At 32.9% G+C, this 17,601-nt stretch overlaps 2 protein-coding genes across 2 annotated transcripts; both read left to right on the top strand.

Moving 5' to 3' along the window:
* Nucleotides 1–1,864: 1,864 nt before the first annotated feature.
* LOC117924069 (phospholipase A1-Igamma1, chloroplastic-like) lies at nucleotides 1,865–3,529 on the top strand. Its single transcript, XM_034842621.1, has one exon. It carries the CDS (start codon nucleotides 1,887–1,889, stop codon nucleotides 3,414–3,416), a length of 1,530 nt encoding a protein of 509 aa, XP_034698512.1. The 5' UTR covers nucleotides 1,865–1,886; the 3' UTR covers nucleotides 3,417–3,529.
* A 6,835-nt stretch (nucleotides 3,530–10,364) lies between these two features.
* On the top strand, nucleotides 10,365–12,136 carry LOC117923377 (tyrosine/DOPA decarboxylase 1-like). Its single transcript, XM_034841637.1, has one exon. The coding sequence runs from the start codon at nucleotides 10,469–10,471 to the stop codon at nucleotides 11,987–11,989; it is 1,521 nt and encodes a 506-aa protein (XP_034697528.1). The 5' UTR covers nucleotides 10,365–10,468; the 3' UTR covers nucleotides 11,990–12,136.
* Nucleotides 12,137–17,601: the final 5,465 nt, after the last annotated feature.

Raw genomic sequence — 17,601 nt, 5'->3', positions numbered from 1 at the left:
TAAGTAAATTAAATAAAATATATATTTTTACTATTTTGCCGCTATAAACATAATTTCATTATATCAATAGAGATTAAAAAAATCATATTTAAATGGAATTAAAAATAAAAAAAATTATTTTTATAACATTTTTATTTTTTTAAATCATTAATTTAAATTATGAAATTAGTTTTAAAATTAAAAATATTTGTTGTAATTATAGTTTTGAAGATTTCATGATTTTTATCTTATTACTTTGAAAAAATTGTTTTAATAAGAAAGCATTTATTTTAATGGTTTTAAATATTTAAATCTTTATTAAAAAATATTTAGGATTAGTGTGGGGAACAATTAGATAATTTTGGAATGGATACATTTTGAATATTTTGAAAACTTTAATTTGACCAATTACCCTATTTGCACTTTCAAAATTATTGAAAGGTTGGTAAATTAGTCTTATATATATATATATATATATATATATATATATATATATATATATATGCATGTGAGTGTTTACATTATTTTCGAAATAATAAACATCATGTGTTTAATTTGTAAGTTAAAAAAAAAAATTAATAATTTTTTATGAGGTATTTAAAATGTATTTATTATATGTTCTATAAATTTAAAAAAGAATAATATTTGATGATATATAATTTACAAGTTAGAACAAACAAATAATACTAATATTTTATGAGGTGTTTAAAAATTATTTAATATATATGAGATATAATGTAAGTTTGAAACAAAGAATAATATTTATTATATATTATATAAGTTTGAAAAAAGAATAATATTTAATGAGGTATTTAAAAGTAATTCATTACAAAAATGCATTTGGTAATAATAATTTTTAACCATATTTCATATTCAATTTGATGAAGAAAAATTATTCAACTTAGGTGGTGTTTGTTTTTTTACTTAATTCTAAATAGAACCTTAATACTTAATAGTGTTAAATATTAGATTGTTTGTTTTTGTAGTATTTTATTTCTATTAAGTATTAAAAAGTAAAAGAAATCAATATATTATTTTTTCTATTTAGAAAAAGCTACATATTTTGGCTTTTTCTATTTAGTAAAAAGTTTACAATAAGTCATGAAAAAGTAAAAAAACAAACAACCTAAATTTTAAAACTAAATTGCTTTCAGTAAAAAGCCAAAAAAACAAACACCACCTTAGTTTCATTATTAAATAGGTGAGAGAAAAGTAAAAGAGTCATAAAAAGAATGAGATAGGTGGTTAGTTTTTTTCATTTAATAGTCAAGGGTATTTTAGGGATTTTTAAAGACACTATAATTTCTCTCAATTTCTATTCTTTTATTGGATATTGGGTTTAATTATGAATGATAGGAGGATATTACCTCAGTTATATAATCTAAGTGGATGAAAAACACAATTCTCCCGTAAAAAAACAAAAATACTATATTTAACAAATAAAATAACCCATCCAATATACAAAGAATAGGGTATGAGTATTGGTGGGGTCCTTTAATCAGGATGCTTCTCAGAAATGGGTGTGAGCATTGGAAATCAGTCCGCCGCACACGGGCAAATGGGAACGCTGACGGTTTTGGGGCGGGAAGTTGAAAGTCCAAAGTTGGTACCCTTTCTCTCTCTTTCTCTTTTGCCACATGGGAGACTTGGAACCAGTCGAAAAAGCAGGTTCATAAGTCTATTACTATAATACCCTTTTCTTTTCCGACACTACAAGCATAAGTTAGGGAGTGGAAAGAGTCAAAATTTGAATAGCCGAGAGACCATGCCCCCAACGCGTGATGGAAACTGAAAAGTTCAAAACCATTGTTTGATCGAACTCGTTCTCGTTTCTATATATATCTCCTGTGCATTCCAACTTCCAAACTCAGCAGAAAGCGTTAAGCGTTTCCAAATTGAGTGCTACCATGAAGGCAATTTCATCCTCCTGCATCCACCATCTCCCGGTGGCTCACCACCGCCGCACCAACCAGACTTTCATTATTCGTGGCTTTCAAGAAGTTGCCACGCTCCCCAAACAGCAGAGCGCCAGCTCTCGCCTATCCCAATCGCTCTCAAACCTCCTTCGTCTCCATGTTGACACCCCTCCTAGAACTGACTTTCAGAGTTCTACTGGTATTTCTCTCATTGATGAGAAGCACTCCACTCCAACATGTTCTCCCAAAGAAGACATATCGAACAAATGGAGCGAAATTCATGGTTCCTGTGATTGGGACAATCTTCTTGACCCTCTTCAACCTTGGCTTCGCAGAGAGATTGTCAAGTATGGAGAATTCGCGCAGGCGACTTATGATGCATTTGACTTCGATTCATTCTCGGAGTATTGTGGGAGCTGTAGATACAATCAGCATAAGCTGTTCAAAGAACTAGGCCTAGAAAAGAATGGTTACATGGTGAGCAAGTATATCTACGCCATGTCCCATATCGATGTGCCCCAATGGCTGGAAAGGTCTCACCTGCTCGACACATGGAGCAAAGATTCCAACTGGATGGGCTACGTAGCAGTCAGCGATGATCAAGAGTCGAGCCGGATTGGGCGAAGAGATATTGTCGTGGCATGGCGTGGGACAGTGGCACCATCGGAGTGGTACGAGGATTTTCAGAGGAAGCTAGAGCCTGTTGGGAGTGGAGAAGCTAAAGTTGAGCACGGCTTCCTTAGTATCTACACATCCAAAAGGGAGTCTTCAAGGTATAATAAGTCAAGTGCCTCAGATCAAGTGATGAAAGAAGTAACAAGGCTAGTGCAATTGTACAAGCAAAGAGGTGAACAAGTGAGCCTTACAATCACTGGACATAGCTTAGGCGGTGCCTTGGCCCTCCTCAACGCATACGAAGCTGCCACCTCTCTTCCAGGTCTTCCAATTAGTGTAATATCATTCGGTGCTCCCAGGGTTGGCAACATTGCTTTCAGGGATGAACTCCACCAGCTGGGAGTTAAAACCTTACGGGTGGTCGTGAAGCAAGATATAGTCCCTCGGATGCCAGGACTTGTCTTCAATGAAAGCTTACAGAAGTTCGATGATATCACAGGAACCCTAAAATGGGTGTACACGCATGTGGGAGCGGAGTTGAAGCTCGATGTGCAATCTTCTCCTTACCTCAAGCGCGGGTTCAATCTTCCCGGGTTTCACAGCCTGGAGACGTACCTTCACCTCATTGATGGATTCCATAGTAAAACCTCGACGTTTCGGGAAGATGCTCGGAGGGATATTGCCCTAGTGAACAAGGCTTGCGATATGTTAGTGGATGAGCTTAGGATCCCACGTGCTTGGTACCAATTTGCAAACAAGGGCCTAGTCCGCAATGCTCACGGTAGATGGGTTAAACAAGTAAGAGAGCCAGAAGACATACCTTCACCTGCCAGAGAAACCCATCATCAGGCTTTTTCAGTTGAGATGCTTGCAACTGATGAAGGACTCGCCCTTACTTTGTGTTAATTAAGCCATAAATTTTATGGGTTTACACAGCTTGAACAACAATTGTAAATTATGTTATTCATATACGGATCATATGGCAATACCATATCAATTATATTTTGGTTACTTGGATACTTTTTGAGTAAACATGTAGTACAGTTAGGTATACTTTTTGAGTAAACACGTAGTACTGTTTTATATCGGAGAAAGGACGTGATTGAGCCATTTAAGGGGCAAAAGATATGATTGGCCAAATAAATTAAGGATGTTCTTATGATACGTAAAAGCATATATGAAAACGCTATAGAACTGTAGTGATATGTATCGAGCAAGAGATCTAAGCCATTGAATACGAATAACATCGAGATATAATAATACAAATAAACGTGTCAGAGTACAAATGATAGGATAAAAAATCATAGATGGGGTACCATCTGATTGATGGTATCTTTTCGAGAGGTAATGAAAAATTAAAGACCCTTTCGCCATAACCAAGTATATAACATGATTAAAAAAATTATTGTATTACAGCTCGTGATAGAGAGATTTCCTAATAATTAAGAAAGGAACTGAATGGAGAAAATTCCTACATAGTCTTTGTCACTAACACCAGAGAGTATTAAGGCGAGGCTGTGGAAATTAAGTCCTCCAAGTCTAGAGCTTCATTCATAGTATTCTCATTCTTATTAATGGCTTCACGAAATTTATGGTAGTTGTGCTCAGATTGGTCTTCTGTCGATGTTCTCCAAACATGAGAATTCTGGATGTAATATCCTGGTGAATGATCCCAAAGTTGACACTAGAAACGGTCGACAGAAGCTTATTAATGATGCAAGTAGAGGAACTCAAGAAATTCAACGAGGCTTGCTGGAGATTTCTAGGCTTTCATATTAACTATGTCAAATGTGGCAGGTTTCAATTGGTTAGCAATCTACTAAGACTCCCATTTCAAATTTGGTCTCCTCCTTAACGAACCGCGTCTGACCTAAGGTCAACGTAGGATCAAGGACTAAGGGCGGTGGCCTTTGGCCTAAGGTCTAATCGTTAATCCTATTCAAATTAAAGGCTGTTTGACATTAGAGTTTTAAGGGTCTTTGAAGGCTTAAATGTACTCCAAGACTGTTTGACTTGTGGCATACACAATTAATGAAGCAGACACAAGATCATATTGGATCCTTGCGCCTTGACTTCAAAGGCCTTGGAAGAACCAATCTAAGGAAGGTAAGGGTCACCTTATTCACTCCTCCTTGAAGCCCTTGGTAGAATTAGCTAAATTTTGTTGAGATTAAGATTAACACAGAAATTGAATGAAACTTTGAGAAAACAGAACACATCTCAAGTCTATATAATTCTTTTATGAGTAAATGAACTCTTATTAATCTATTTGACGAACACTTGGTAGAGGAGAACTTATCCTTCTCCCGGTCGAGAGGATGTATCTATGAGTTCCTTGACCATAAACCTTCCAAAAAATTGTTTTCTTTTATTTCTTGTTTTCTTTTACAGGCTTTGCATGTTTTGGTGCAAATAAAAGACATGTGATTTCTTATTAATCTCATGCTTATTGTAGTCTTTTTGTATTTTTATACAAATCTTCATCAGGCATAAGATTTTCCTCAAGCTATTTGAAGGTGGTTCAATTTGGAGGTGTTTCCCTTTTGTTGAGGAGGAATTAGTTTTTAGCTCCTCCGATGTCCCTTTTAATCGGAGTAAAACTTAACCTTCTACTAGAAATAGAAACTAAAAAATTGTGCTACACTGCACAATTTAAATTTCTATGGTCTTTGAGATTGAGATATACTCTCAAGATTGTTTGACCTATGCCCTCATCAACTATACAACCAACACAAGCTAATGTTATATTAAGATTATGTTTGATATGGTAAAATTAATACTAAGGGAAGAAAAAAGAAGTCTTGAAAAATGATTTTTTTATTATTTGATTTATCTATAAAAAATATAAAACAAAATCAAATATAATTAAAATTAATTAAAAAAATTTACATTTTTAAATTATTTAATCTATACATAAAAAAAAGTGAAATAAATTTGAAATAGTATATAAAAATAATTTATTGATTTTAAATCTAGTTTTTATTTTTCTTCTTATTTTATTTTCTTCTCATTTTCCTTTTAATTTTCTTTCTTTTGCATTTTTTTCTTCAATTTTTTTGGAAACCAAACATAACATAAAGCTTTACATATTAGCATTATAAGCCATCTAAGAACAAATTAACCTAAGGATCACCTCATATTCATTCCCCGATTGAATCTCTTAGGAGAATTAGCTAAACATCTTTAAAATTAAAATTAAGGTGATGTTTGTTTTTTTATTTAATTTTAAACCGAACTTAAGACTAAATAATATTTAATAATATTAAGTATTAAGTTATTTGTTTTTTACTAAACATTATAAAATAAAGAAAAATCATTATATTATTTTTTTTATTTAGAAAAAATTAAATATTTTGATTTTTTTATTCAATGAAAAATTTATAATAAGTCATGAAAAAATAAAAAAAAAAATATCTTAAAATCTCTTAACAAATTACTTTCAATATAAAACCAAAAAAACAAACACCCTCTAATACAAAACGGAATAAAATTGAATCTTCTATTGAAAATTCAAATTAAAAAATGGTGCTATAGTGGACAACTTAAAATTCTAGAAGATATACAAAAATAAGATCAGTTAAAGATGCAATAGACTATGGCTTTCCTCAAGATTACAAAACCCAAGGAATACTCCTAAGTCCTAACTGAAGCTCTCCCATCTGGTAAGAAAAAGGTTGCAACAAAAATTATAAAAAAAGAGAAAGGAAAAAAAAAAAAAAAAGGATTTATACTTCAATGGTAGGATTGTATGTTTTACTTCATAAGAATTTATTATTTTCCAAATAAATAATTTGAGAGAAAGAGGTGTAAGGGGGTTCTCCACATAATAAAATGAAGTGATGTATTTTTCTGAGTATGTTTGATGGGGTGTAAACGTGAGGAATGGGTTAGATCTGGCCGAACAATGAGGAAAGAAAACATTTCTGTGTGTTTTCATTAATGAGGATTAAATGAAGGAGCATGATTGAGAGGGTTGTGGCTGTATACGTGGGCCACATTGCATAAGTTGTCGGAAAATCGGCCAAAAAAGTCTGTGAAGAAGCTACAATTCTTCATGAATAATTGAATGTTATTTCGCCATCAGGAATGATACATAGAGATTTTGCTATGGGGTGGACCCCTTTTTCTCTGTTGCCTCTCCGGCATTCTTCCACATTTTTTCTATTTTTTTCTGCCGACATTTTTCCAGCCCCTTGTGTACAATATGTCAACAATAATTGACTTCAATATTAAATTAATCTTCTGCACCCATTGCTGACTTTTGCCATAAGCTATCGAAAGTAATCGAAGATTTGCCTTTAATGTCAGGTAGAAAAACAAGTTAATCTCTCACGGAGGGTCTTACTTACAAGTGAGATGATTTTTTGTATCTTCATTGTAAAACTTGTAAAAGACTTTTTAAAGATTATCAACTTTAGAGCAAACTCGTGTTGCTTGTTAGGGATTAGGCATTTTAGTTTATAATTTCAATGGTGGGACTATATGTTTCACTTCATAATTTCCTTATTATTTGTCAAATAGACCAATGCTGGCATATGGGCTTCTGCTCTCTCCAATATGATTCTTTGGGCAAAAAAATTAATAATAATAATAACTTGGAAGAATCAATCTAAGCTAGGTAAGGGTGACCTCTTATTCACTCCTTGAAGCCCATCGGAGAATTAGCTAAATATTGTTGAAATTAAGATTAACATAGAAATTGAATGAAATCGGGAGAAAACATAACACATTTAAAGATCATAAAATTCTTTCATGAGTAAATGAACTTTTATTCATCTATTTGGTGAATGCAGAGAAAGCTCTGGTAGAGGAGGACTTGTCCTTCTCCTGATTGGGAGGATAGATAGAGACTTGATAGAGGAGGATTTGTCCTTCTCCTGATTGGGAGGATAGATAGAGACTTGATAGAGGAGGATTTGTCCTTCTCTTGATTGGAAGGGTCTACCTACGGGTTCCTCGATCATGAAATTCCCAAGAAATTGCTTTCTTTTACAAGCTTTGCATGTTTTGATGCAGTGTAAAAAGCGAATGACTTGTGACTTCTTATAGTCTTTTTGTATTTTATGCATGTCTTCTACAGGCATAGGATTTTCCGCTTGAAGGTGGTTTAGTTTAGAGGTATTTCCCTTTTGCTGAGAAAGACTTATTTTTTTAGCTCCTCTGATATCCCTTTTAATCGGAGTAAAACTTAACCTTCTACTAAAAATTGTGCTACACTGTGTGATTTAAATTTCCATGGTCTTTGAGATTAAACTATACTCCAAGATTGTTGGACGTGTGTCCTTCATTGTCAATACAACAAATACAAACTAATCTTAAATATATAAGATTATGTTTGGTTTTGAAAAAGTATTAAAGAAAGGAAAAAAATGTATAAAAAAATGATTTGTCTTATATTTTGTTTATCTATAGAAAAAATATATATATATGTATATATAATTAAAATTAATTAAAATTTTATATATTTTTAAATAATTTAATTTTTACATTGAGAAAAAAAAAATGTGAAATGAGTTTGAAATAGTATTAAATGATGATTTATTAATTTTAAATCTAGTTTTTGTTTTTCCTCATATTTTATTTCTTCTAGTTTTTCTTTTTATTTTCTTTTCTTCACATTTTTCTTAAATTTCTTGGAACCAAACATAAGCTAAAGTTATACATCTTAGCATTATAAGCTATGTAAGAACAAATTTGGCGTAAAAGTCGCCTCATATTCATTCCTCATTGAAGGCCTTAGAATTAGTGGAACATCTTTGAAATTAAGATTAACACAAAAACTGAATGAAAGCAGAAAATAGAACACATTTTTTTAACTGGAAAAAAACTGAACCTTCTATTGAAAATTCAAACTAAAAAAGGGTGCTAGAGTGGACAACTTAAAATTCCAGAAAAGATACAAAAATAAGATCATTTAGAGATGCTATAGTTTTCCTCAAGACTACAAAACCCAAGAAATACTCCTAAGTCCTAAGTAACTACACCTCTGCCATCTCCACTCTACTCTGCTTTACCCCTTCTTCTACTCTTCCTACTGATACTAGAATGATAGTTGTAGAGAGACCTTTTAAAGGCTATCAGCTTTAAATTTATCAATTTTAAAGCAAATTCGTGCTACTCATCAGAGATTTAAGTATTTTAGTCAAATTGGGTGAATGCTACTACCCCGAGATCGCCTCGAGATTAAGTGGTTGAAAGGTAATACATGATCTTCAATGTGCAACATTAAAAAAAGTAATCAAGTAAAATAGAATACAAAGAGATTATACTTCAATGGTGGGACTATATGTTTCACTTTATATTTTCTTTATTATTTGCCAAATGAAAATTTCCGGCATATGGGCTCTTGCTATCACCAATTCTTTGTGCAAAAAAAAAAAAAAAGACTTTGATTTATTAATGCATGTATTAAAAAACCCTAAGCCAGTGAATTGCATTCATGGCAGTGATCGTCAGTTGACTCATTTATTAGTGAGATCCGAAACAGTATTGATCTTCAGACTCTGGGCTTCCTCTAGGATGTATAAAAATATGATCAAAACGTTCGGATACAACAACCAGCCAGGCCGTTCACTTGGTACTTAATGTACAACAACCGGTCTCCTTCCAAGTCTTGTTCGCCGCTAACCTCTGCCCTCCGAGATATGAATGGGTCTGCTTCAATGCTTACAAAAATGGCTTCCTTTAGGCTTTATTAGGTAGCCTTCCCACTTCAAGATACAGAACCAGTCATGTCACAGGTTCAGGTGGTTTTTGTTTTTTTACTTAATTTTAAATAGAACCTTAATGCTTAATAATGTTAAATATTAAGTTGTTTGTTTTTGTAATATTTTATTTATATTAAGTATTAAAAAATAAAAAAAAATCAATATATTATTTTTTCTATTTAGAAAAAGTTATATATTTTGACTTTTTCTTTTTAATAAAAAGTTTATAATAAGTCATGAAAAAGTAGAAAAACAAATAACCTAAATTCTAAAACTAAATTGCTTTCAATAAAAAGCCAAAAAAACAAACACCGCCTTAGTCTGATCAAGAACGGCTGCATGTTGAACTCACAAGACTATGAAGAATTCAGAAGATTTAACGCAAAAATTGAACAGATGGTTATTACATGACTAAAAAAATATTTTAGTTTTTTAGCCCAAAAGGTTCAAAACACCTGTTCATCCATGCTAGGTATTCCATAAAAAATATCTATAAACTTTCACTTTCTACTGATTCTATTGAAAATTCAAACTAGGAAATTGTGCTACAGTGGACAACTCAAAATTCAAGGAAAAGAAGCAAAAATAAGAGTTAAAAGAGGAAATAATTTTCCATTACAAAATCCAAGAAATACTGCCAAGTCCTAACTACAGCTCTCCCATCTCCACTTTACTCTCCTGTACCTTCTTCTACTCCTCTTTCCTATACAGTAAAATAAAGTGATGTATTTCTCTGCGCATGTTGGAGTTCGACGGGGTGTAAATGTGAGAAATGGGTTAGTTCTGGCTGAATAATGAGGAAAGAAAACCTTCCCACCGACCCTTTCATTATAATTTTTTTATTATTTGCTAAATCGACAATGCCGCACATGGTCCCCTCCCTCACCGTGGCTTTGTTCAAATAAAAATCAACTTGGATTTGTTAATGCATCTATTAAAAAAACCCTAAGCCTGTGAATTGCATTGATGGCAATGATGTAGTACTAGTGAGATCCGAGGCAGTATTCTTCAGGCATTGGATTCCCCATGTATATATATACACATACACACACAATAAAAACGTTCGGAAACAACCACCTGCGAGTCCGTTTCACTCAGTAATTAATATAAAGTACAACAACTGGTCTCCTCCCAAGTCCTTGTGCTCCGCTAACATCTACCCTCTGATATATGAATTGGTCTGCTTCAATGCTTACAAATTCCTTTATCAGGTAGCCTTAGCCTACCCACTTCAAGATAGAGCATCCAGTCATGTCACTGGCTCAGTCTGATCAAGAACGGCATTGCATGATGAACCCACTAGACCATGAAGAGTTCAGAAGGCAAGGTCATATGATCATCGACTTCATTGCTAATTATTATCGAGACATTGAGAAATATCCTGTCCGAAGCCAAGTTGAACCAGGTTATCTCCATAAACGTATTCCAGAAAATGCTCCATATAACCCGGAACCCATTGAAACAATTCTCCAAGATGTGCAGAACCACATTGTTCCTGGTTTAACTCACTGGCTGAGCCCCTACCACTTCGCTTACTATCCTGCAAACGCAAGCATTGCAGCGTCACTCGGTGAAATTCTCTGCACTGGTTTTAATGTTGATGGGTTCAATTGGATAGCCTCGCCTGCTGCAACGGAGCTGGAGAACATAGTGATGGATTGGCTTGGAAAGATGCTCGAGCTTCCGGAGTCTTTCCTTTTCTCGGGAAATGGTGGGGGTGTCATCCAGGGAACCACTGGTGATGCAGTCTTGTGCACAGTCATTGCCGCTAGAGATCAATTGCTGAACCGAATCGGCAGAGATAACATAGTGAAGCTAGTCGTGTATGGGTCCGATCAAACCCATTGTTCACTCCATAAAGCAGCTAAAATCGCTGGAATCCACCCCAACAACGTTCGATCGGTAAAGACAACAAAGTCAAAGGCATTTGCACTATCACCAGATTCACTCCGATCAGCGATAATATCCGATAAGGAAGCAGGGCTAATACCACTTTATCTCTGTGCCACTGTTGGAACCACTTCATCTGGTGCTGTTGATCCAGTTGGCCCACTCTGTGATGTTGCGGAAGATTATGGCATATGGGTCCATATCGATGCTGCATACGCCGGAAGTGCTTGCATATGCCCTGAGTTCCGGCATTTCATTGATGGCGTTGAGTGTGCAAACTCATTCAGTTTTAATCCACATAAATGGCTCTTGACGAACCTAGATTGTTGCTGCCTTTGGGTGAAGGATCCGAGTGCCCTTGTCAATGCTTTCTCAACTGATTCTGAGTACTTGAAGAACACCGCTACTGATTCTAAACAAGTGGTGGATTACAAGGACTGGCAAGTACCTCTAACCCGAAGATTTCGCGCAATTAAACTCTGGCTTGTGCTTCGGAGCTATGGTGTCGTCAACCTCAGAAACTACCTGAGGCGTCACGTTGAAATGGCCAAGCATTTTGAAGGTCTTATAGCCATGGACAAGAGATTTGAAGTGGTTGTGCCAAGAAAATTTAGTCTGGTCTGCTTTAGGATTTCACCATCTGCAAGAGTTAATGGCTGTAGTGCTGATGATGAGGAGAGTACTGCGAATGAACTCAACCGCAAGCTGCTCAAGTCCCTAAACGATTCGGGACGTGTGTGCATGACTCATGCCATTGTTGGGGGAATATACATGATTCGCTTCTCCATCGGCCAACCCCTTACTGATTATCGGCACATAGAGATGGCTTGGAAGGTGGTGCAGGAATACACAGATGCCATGCTTGGCACCTACCTAAAATAACTAAGTACTCCCATTTCCATGTTCACATTAAAAATAAAATTGGTAGTGCCTTGTCTGTGTGTGTGTTTTTCTTCTCTGAATGCTCTTTCTTCTGTCCTCAACTTTTCATTCCATTCCATTAATCCATCCCTCTGGATCCATTTATCATCTTGCTTAAAAGGTTTGTGATTAGTAAGTTCAATTTCCTTGTCTACTTCTAAGTTATTTAACCTATTCTATTGCTTAAAAAGAAAAATTAACTTTATATTAGTTTCAAACGTAGCAAAAATTGATTGTAAATAAAAAGTAACCAAAACTAATGTGAAATCATCAAAACAACCTATTCACTCTTTAAGTCCAAAACTAATGTCGATGGGTCTCCAACGGCTGGTCAACACCGGTGGGTCTCCAACGGCTAGTCAATGCCGTTGGAGACCTCAACGTGGTCAAAGCTCAAAATTGAGCTATTGGGGGGATACGATTCAATATACATCACAGACTCCACTAGGGCAAGCTTGCCCTTTGATAAATAATATGTACTAAAAAATATATATATCAAAAGTTGGGATATAAATAAAATATTAAAAAAACACTTTAAAGAACAAATTAATTATAACTATTTTATAATTTGAATGAAAAATTTTCATTTAATTGATTAATAAAAATATGTCATAATTTTCTTCATAATGTTTTTAATATTATTAATATATTAATTAAATATTAAAAATTTATACATTTATCATCATTTATTTTATAATGTATCATAATTTTAATATTAAATAGATTTTAAAATTAAACCTATTATAATCACATATTACAATATTATCATCAAATAATATTTGATATAATTTAATAATCAATGTACACTTGTCAAATTTATATTTTTTTATTAACACTTACAATATTATATATATATATATACATTAATTTATTAAAAAAAATAACTTTAAAATGTTTATTATACTTTTAATTTCATTTTTAAAAGTTTTATTTTATATTTTTATAAGTTTTGATCAATTTTAGGTCTATCTATATTTTATGTCAAAATATTCATCTATATATTTTCGATATATCCGTAAAATTGAAATACTAATATATCCGTGATTACCAATATTTTCATCATTGATTTCAACACAATGTATTCAATTCCAAGAAAATAATGAAAATGTATTGATAGGAAAAAGAACATGTAATGTATTTAATAAATCATCACTTCAGAAAAACACAAGTATGGTTCTTTTTCTCACACTCTTGCCTTTTCTCTTCCCTCTTCCTTTCATCTCTCTTCCCTCATTTCCTCACCACGACACTACCACCCCACTCTCACTCTTCACGTCGCCACCACCCTCATCACTGAGTTGGAGAAGCTCCCACGCTCAGCCATCTCTCTTCCCTCACTTCATCATCTCCATAGCGACCACCACTTCACGCACCTTCGCTGCACCACTCCATCATTATTCTTCATATTTAGGGCTCCAAATACAAAGGTAATCCTCATTCATCCCTACAATAATTGTATATGAACTTGGGCTTGGGCTTGAAATTGATTCTGATTTAGGTTTTGTACGTTGGGCTATTATTCATTTGTTGTGAAATGTGAGGCTTTGTTTTCAGGCTTGGATTGTTGATTTGGGCTTAGTTTATTTTCTTCTTGATTGCTTGTGTGGGCCTAATTAAGTTTATTTAGCATTGGGTTGGCTTGATTTGTTAGATTTAATTTACTTCTCCTAAGCTCGTCTTATTTCCTTTTACATTGGCTTGATTTGGTCTATTGCTGAAAACCCATTCCATTGGCTGAGTTGTTTACTGGATGAAGTTGGTGATATTCACCATGTGGAGAGCTAGATTGCATTGGAACAATAGAAGGCTCGGGAAGATGATATAAGGGACACGAAACCCTAGGAAAACGGGGGAGACGGCTCTTTTTTTCTCTCTTTCTCTCTTATTTGCTGTTTCTTGTACTCTTGGTGAGGGAGAGTTCTTGATATTGTATCTAGGTACATAACTTTTTCCTTCATCTTTGTTTGATCTTATTTTTGTTAATTTTTGTGTACTGGTATATGAAGTCGAATGTATTGCTTATTTTTATTTTTTTTACGTGATAAATATTTTATCCATGTATATATTTTTGTTTATGTATTAAACTGTTACAAATTTTTTGTTGGTTTTTGTACATATGTTATTTCAATTTAAATTTTCGGGATGTTAGTGTTAGCATTTTCTATTTATGTTTATCTGTGCTTGTTATAGTTTATTCATTGTTGCTCATTTATGTATAAATAATTTATTCATTTATTGTTGTTTTATTTATTCATTTATGTATAAATCTTGTTTTTTTCTAAAAAAAAAATAATCCAAAAAAATTATTTATGCTATAAAAGTCTGAATACAAGTTTTGTTATAACTTTTCCTACCTTTTTATCATTAGTTATTTCGACATGAAAAAAAGATTTGGATCAAGCGATTGAGTGGAAGATGAAGAGTTAATTTCATTTTTGAAGTGAATTTTGAATTTCACGGAAGTCAAATGATAAATTAGATCCACTTAAATGTTGCCTTAGAATTTTGACAAATGATTTATGTGCTAAATTTGGTATTTTGCGCTAAATATGGTATTCTTAGAAAAAAAAAATTTGGGAATTTCAATTTTTTTGAGATAAAATAGAGTTAATGGTTGTTTTTTCAAATATTTACCATTCTTTTTATTTAATGCAAATTAATATTTATTTACTATATAAGATTGAAATATAAACATTTTCTTAATGTATTTGTATTTAAAAAAACAGGTCGAGTAAAATAATATTTATACATTATTCTAAAATATTTTTTAAAATAAAAAATACATATAATTTTTTAATTAATTTTTTTCTTTAAATTAGAATTTTCTCTTTGAAGAGTGGAAAATAAATAAATTATATGGTATAAAAATAATTACACCTGGATAGAAATAATTTAAAAAAAAAAAAAAAAAAAAAATCTCAATCATATCCTTTTTTTTTCCATTTTTATTTTTAGTAAAAATAAAAATAAAAATAAGATATTCATCACAACAAATATTAATGATCATAAAATTAATGTTTATCAAATATATAAAATTAAGATATAAATTATTCATAATTTGGACTGATATTTTAATTTTAAAAGAAAAAGAAAATATAAAAAAATTTGTTATATTCTTTAGAAATATATATATAATTACAAAATTCTATCCAATTCTTTTCTATTTTTCTTTTCTTTTTTCCCTAAATAATATTTTTATTTATATAAAATTATAGATAATGATACATTGATTTCAAAATTCAAATAATTATTTGAATTTAAAATTAAAGTTTCTTTTTAATTTAAAACATATTTATTTTCTAATTATGATAAAAGACCTACTTTTTTTTCAATATTTATATTTTGTTTTAGTTTTATAAGAATTAGAAATCTTATTTGAATAGGATTATTATTTTAGTTTTCAAAATTTAACAAATAATAAAATATGTTTGTTTCTATTGAGCTGTAAATAAAAATAAGAGAATTATTTTCATATTATGTTAGTTTCCTATTTCTGTAAATAAATAGTTTTATGATTTAGGAATAAGTTAATTTCCTATTATGTCTCTTGTTTTCTATTTCTTCTCTTTGTAATCTCCTATATAAATTGTGTGTATAATCAATCTAAGAGACAAAATTTATTATTTTTCATCCCATATTTCGTGTCATAGTATTAGAGTTGTAGGTTTTTAAGACCTGAGCATCATTCTAGCCTTCATCGCCATTTTTCTGGCCTTCATAGCTAGATTTTTTTTTATTCACGTGTTCTTTTAGCCTTCAAAGCCATTGATTTTTTTTTTTTTTTTTTTTTTTTTTGTTTCGTGATCTACCTTAATTCCAAGATATCAGGTTTTTTCGTGGAAGATGTTGGAAAATTTAGGTACACCTTCACTCTCTTTTTGCATAAATGTCTCACATAGAGTTTATGATAACTCTTGGATAATAGACTCCGGTGCCACAAACCATATGACCTTCAAATCTCAACTTTTCAATACATATACCCCAAGCCCAAGTAACAAGAAAATTGTAGTGGCCAATGGCTCTTTAGCTACCGTTGCAAGTTTCGGAGACATATACATCACACCTACCCTTATTCTTAAAAATGTCCTTCATGTACCAAAATTGTCGGCCAACCTTGTTTCCATTCAAAAGCTTACCCATGATCTTAAATGTTATGCTATTTTTTTCCCTTCTTATTGTGTTCTTCAAGAACAAGGCTCGAGGAGGAGGATTGGACTTGCTAAGGAATGGAGCGGTCTTTACCACCTTGAATCATCTCAGAAACCTAGTAATGATTTGTTGTTGTGTCTTTACCACCTTGAATCATCTCAGAAAACTAGTAATAATTTATCGTTGTCTTTTCTCAGTTCCTCAAATAAAGATACCATTTGGTTGATTCACCTACGTCTAGGTCATCCATCTTTTAGGGTTTTAAAGGTTATGTTTCCTCATGTTCCAAGGATTAGATATTTCTGAGTTTCATTGTGAAACTTGTGAATTAGCAAAACATACTCGTGTATTTTTTCCTATTAGCTATAAAAGAAGTTCTCATCATTTTCATTTGATTTATAGTGACATATGTGGTCCTTTGACTATACCTAATGTTTCTGGGGCTTGTTGGTTTGTATCCTTAATTGATGACTACACTCGGGTTACATGGATCTTTCTTCTTAAACAAAAATCTGATGTTAGCAGTGTTATATCTAATTTCCACTCAATGGTTCAAAACCAATTTGGGGTTAAAATAAAAAGCTTTAGGACAAACAATGCTAGAGATTACTTCAACCAAACTTTGTCACCCTATTTTCAATCACAGGGCATTCTCCATGACTCATCATGTGTTAACACACCCGAACAAAATGGGGTAGCCGAGAAGAAAAATGGGCATTTACTCAACACAACCCAAGCCTTACTCTTTCAAGGGAATGTTCCTAAGTCTTATTGGGGGAAAGTTGTTCTTACTGCCACAAACATGATAAATAGAATTCCCTCACAAGTGTTAGACAACAAAAGCCCCGTAGAGATACTTAAGAGTTTCTATTCACACTTCAGAACCTCAAATGAGCTCACTCCTTGGGTATTTGGGTGCACTGCATTTGTTCATGTCCACAACCAACATAGAGATAAGCTAGACCCTCGAGCCATAAAATGTGTCTTCCTTGGTTACTCATCCACTCAAAAAGGATACAAGTGTTACAATCCCTCAGCCAGAAAATTTTACATCTCTGCAGATGTCACCTTCACAGAAAATAAACTTTTTTTCCCCAAGCCCTCTCTTTAGGGGGATATTTCAATGATGGAAGATAGTCCTTATGAGTCATTTGAACCTCTTGACCTTCCTCATGTCTCAACCCATAGTGATGAATAACCTGAGTCATTCGAGTCAATCACACCCGAGTCACCTAATTTGACCATTGAACCCGTGTCATCCCCTGTTCCAGCCAGTGTCACTCGCAATTTTCCACAGGTTCCTAAGGTGTATTCAAGGGACAAGGTCATTCCAGAACAAAAGCAGGTTCAAGAATCCAACTCAGACCCTGGGAATGAAATCACGGTAAGATCATACCCACCTTTACATACACAACTTGGTGAAA

The sequence above is a fragment of the Vitis riparia genome, chromosome 10 (genome assembly GCF_004353265.1).
Source record: "Vitis riparia cultivar Riparia Gloire de Montpellier isolate 1030 chromosome 10, EGFV_Vit.rip_1.0, whole genome shotgun sequence".
In the NCBI taxonomy this organism is placed as follows: domain Eukaryota; kingdom Viridiplantae; phylum Streptophyta; class Magnoliopsida; order Vitales; family Vitaceae; genus Vitis; species Vitis riparia.
The sequence above is the reverse complement of the archived record's forward strand: the minus strand, read 5'-3'. Positions and strand labels throughout refer to the sequence as shown.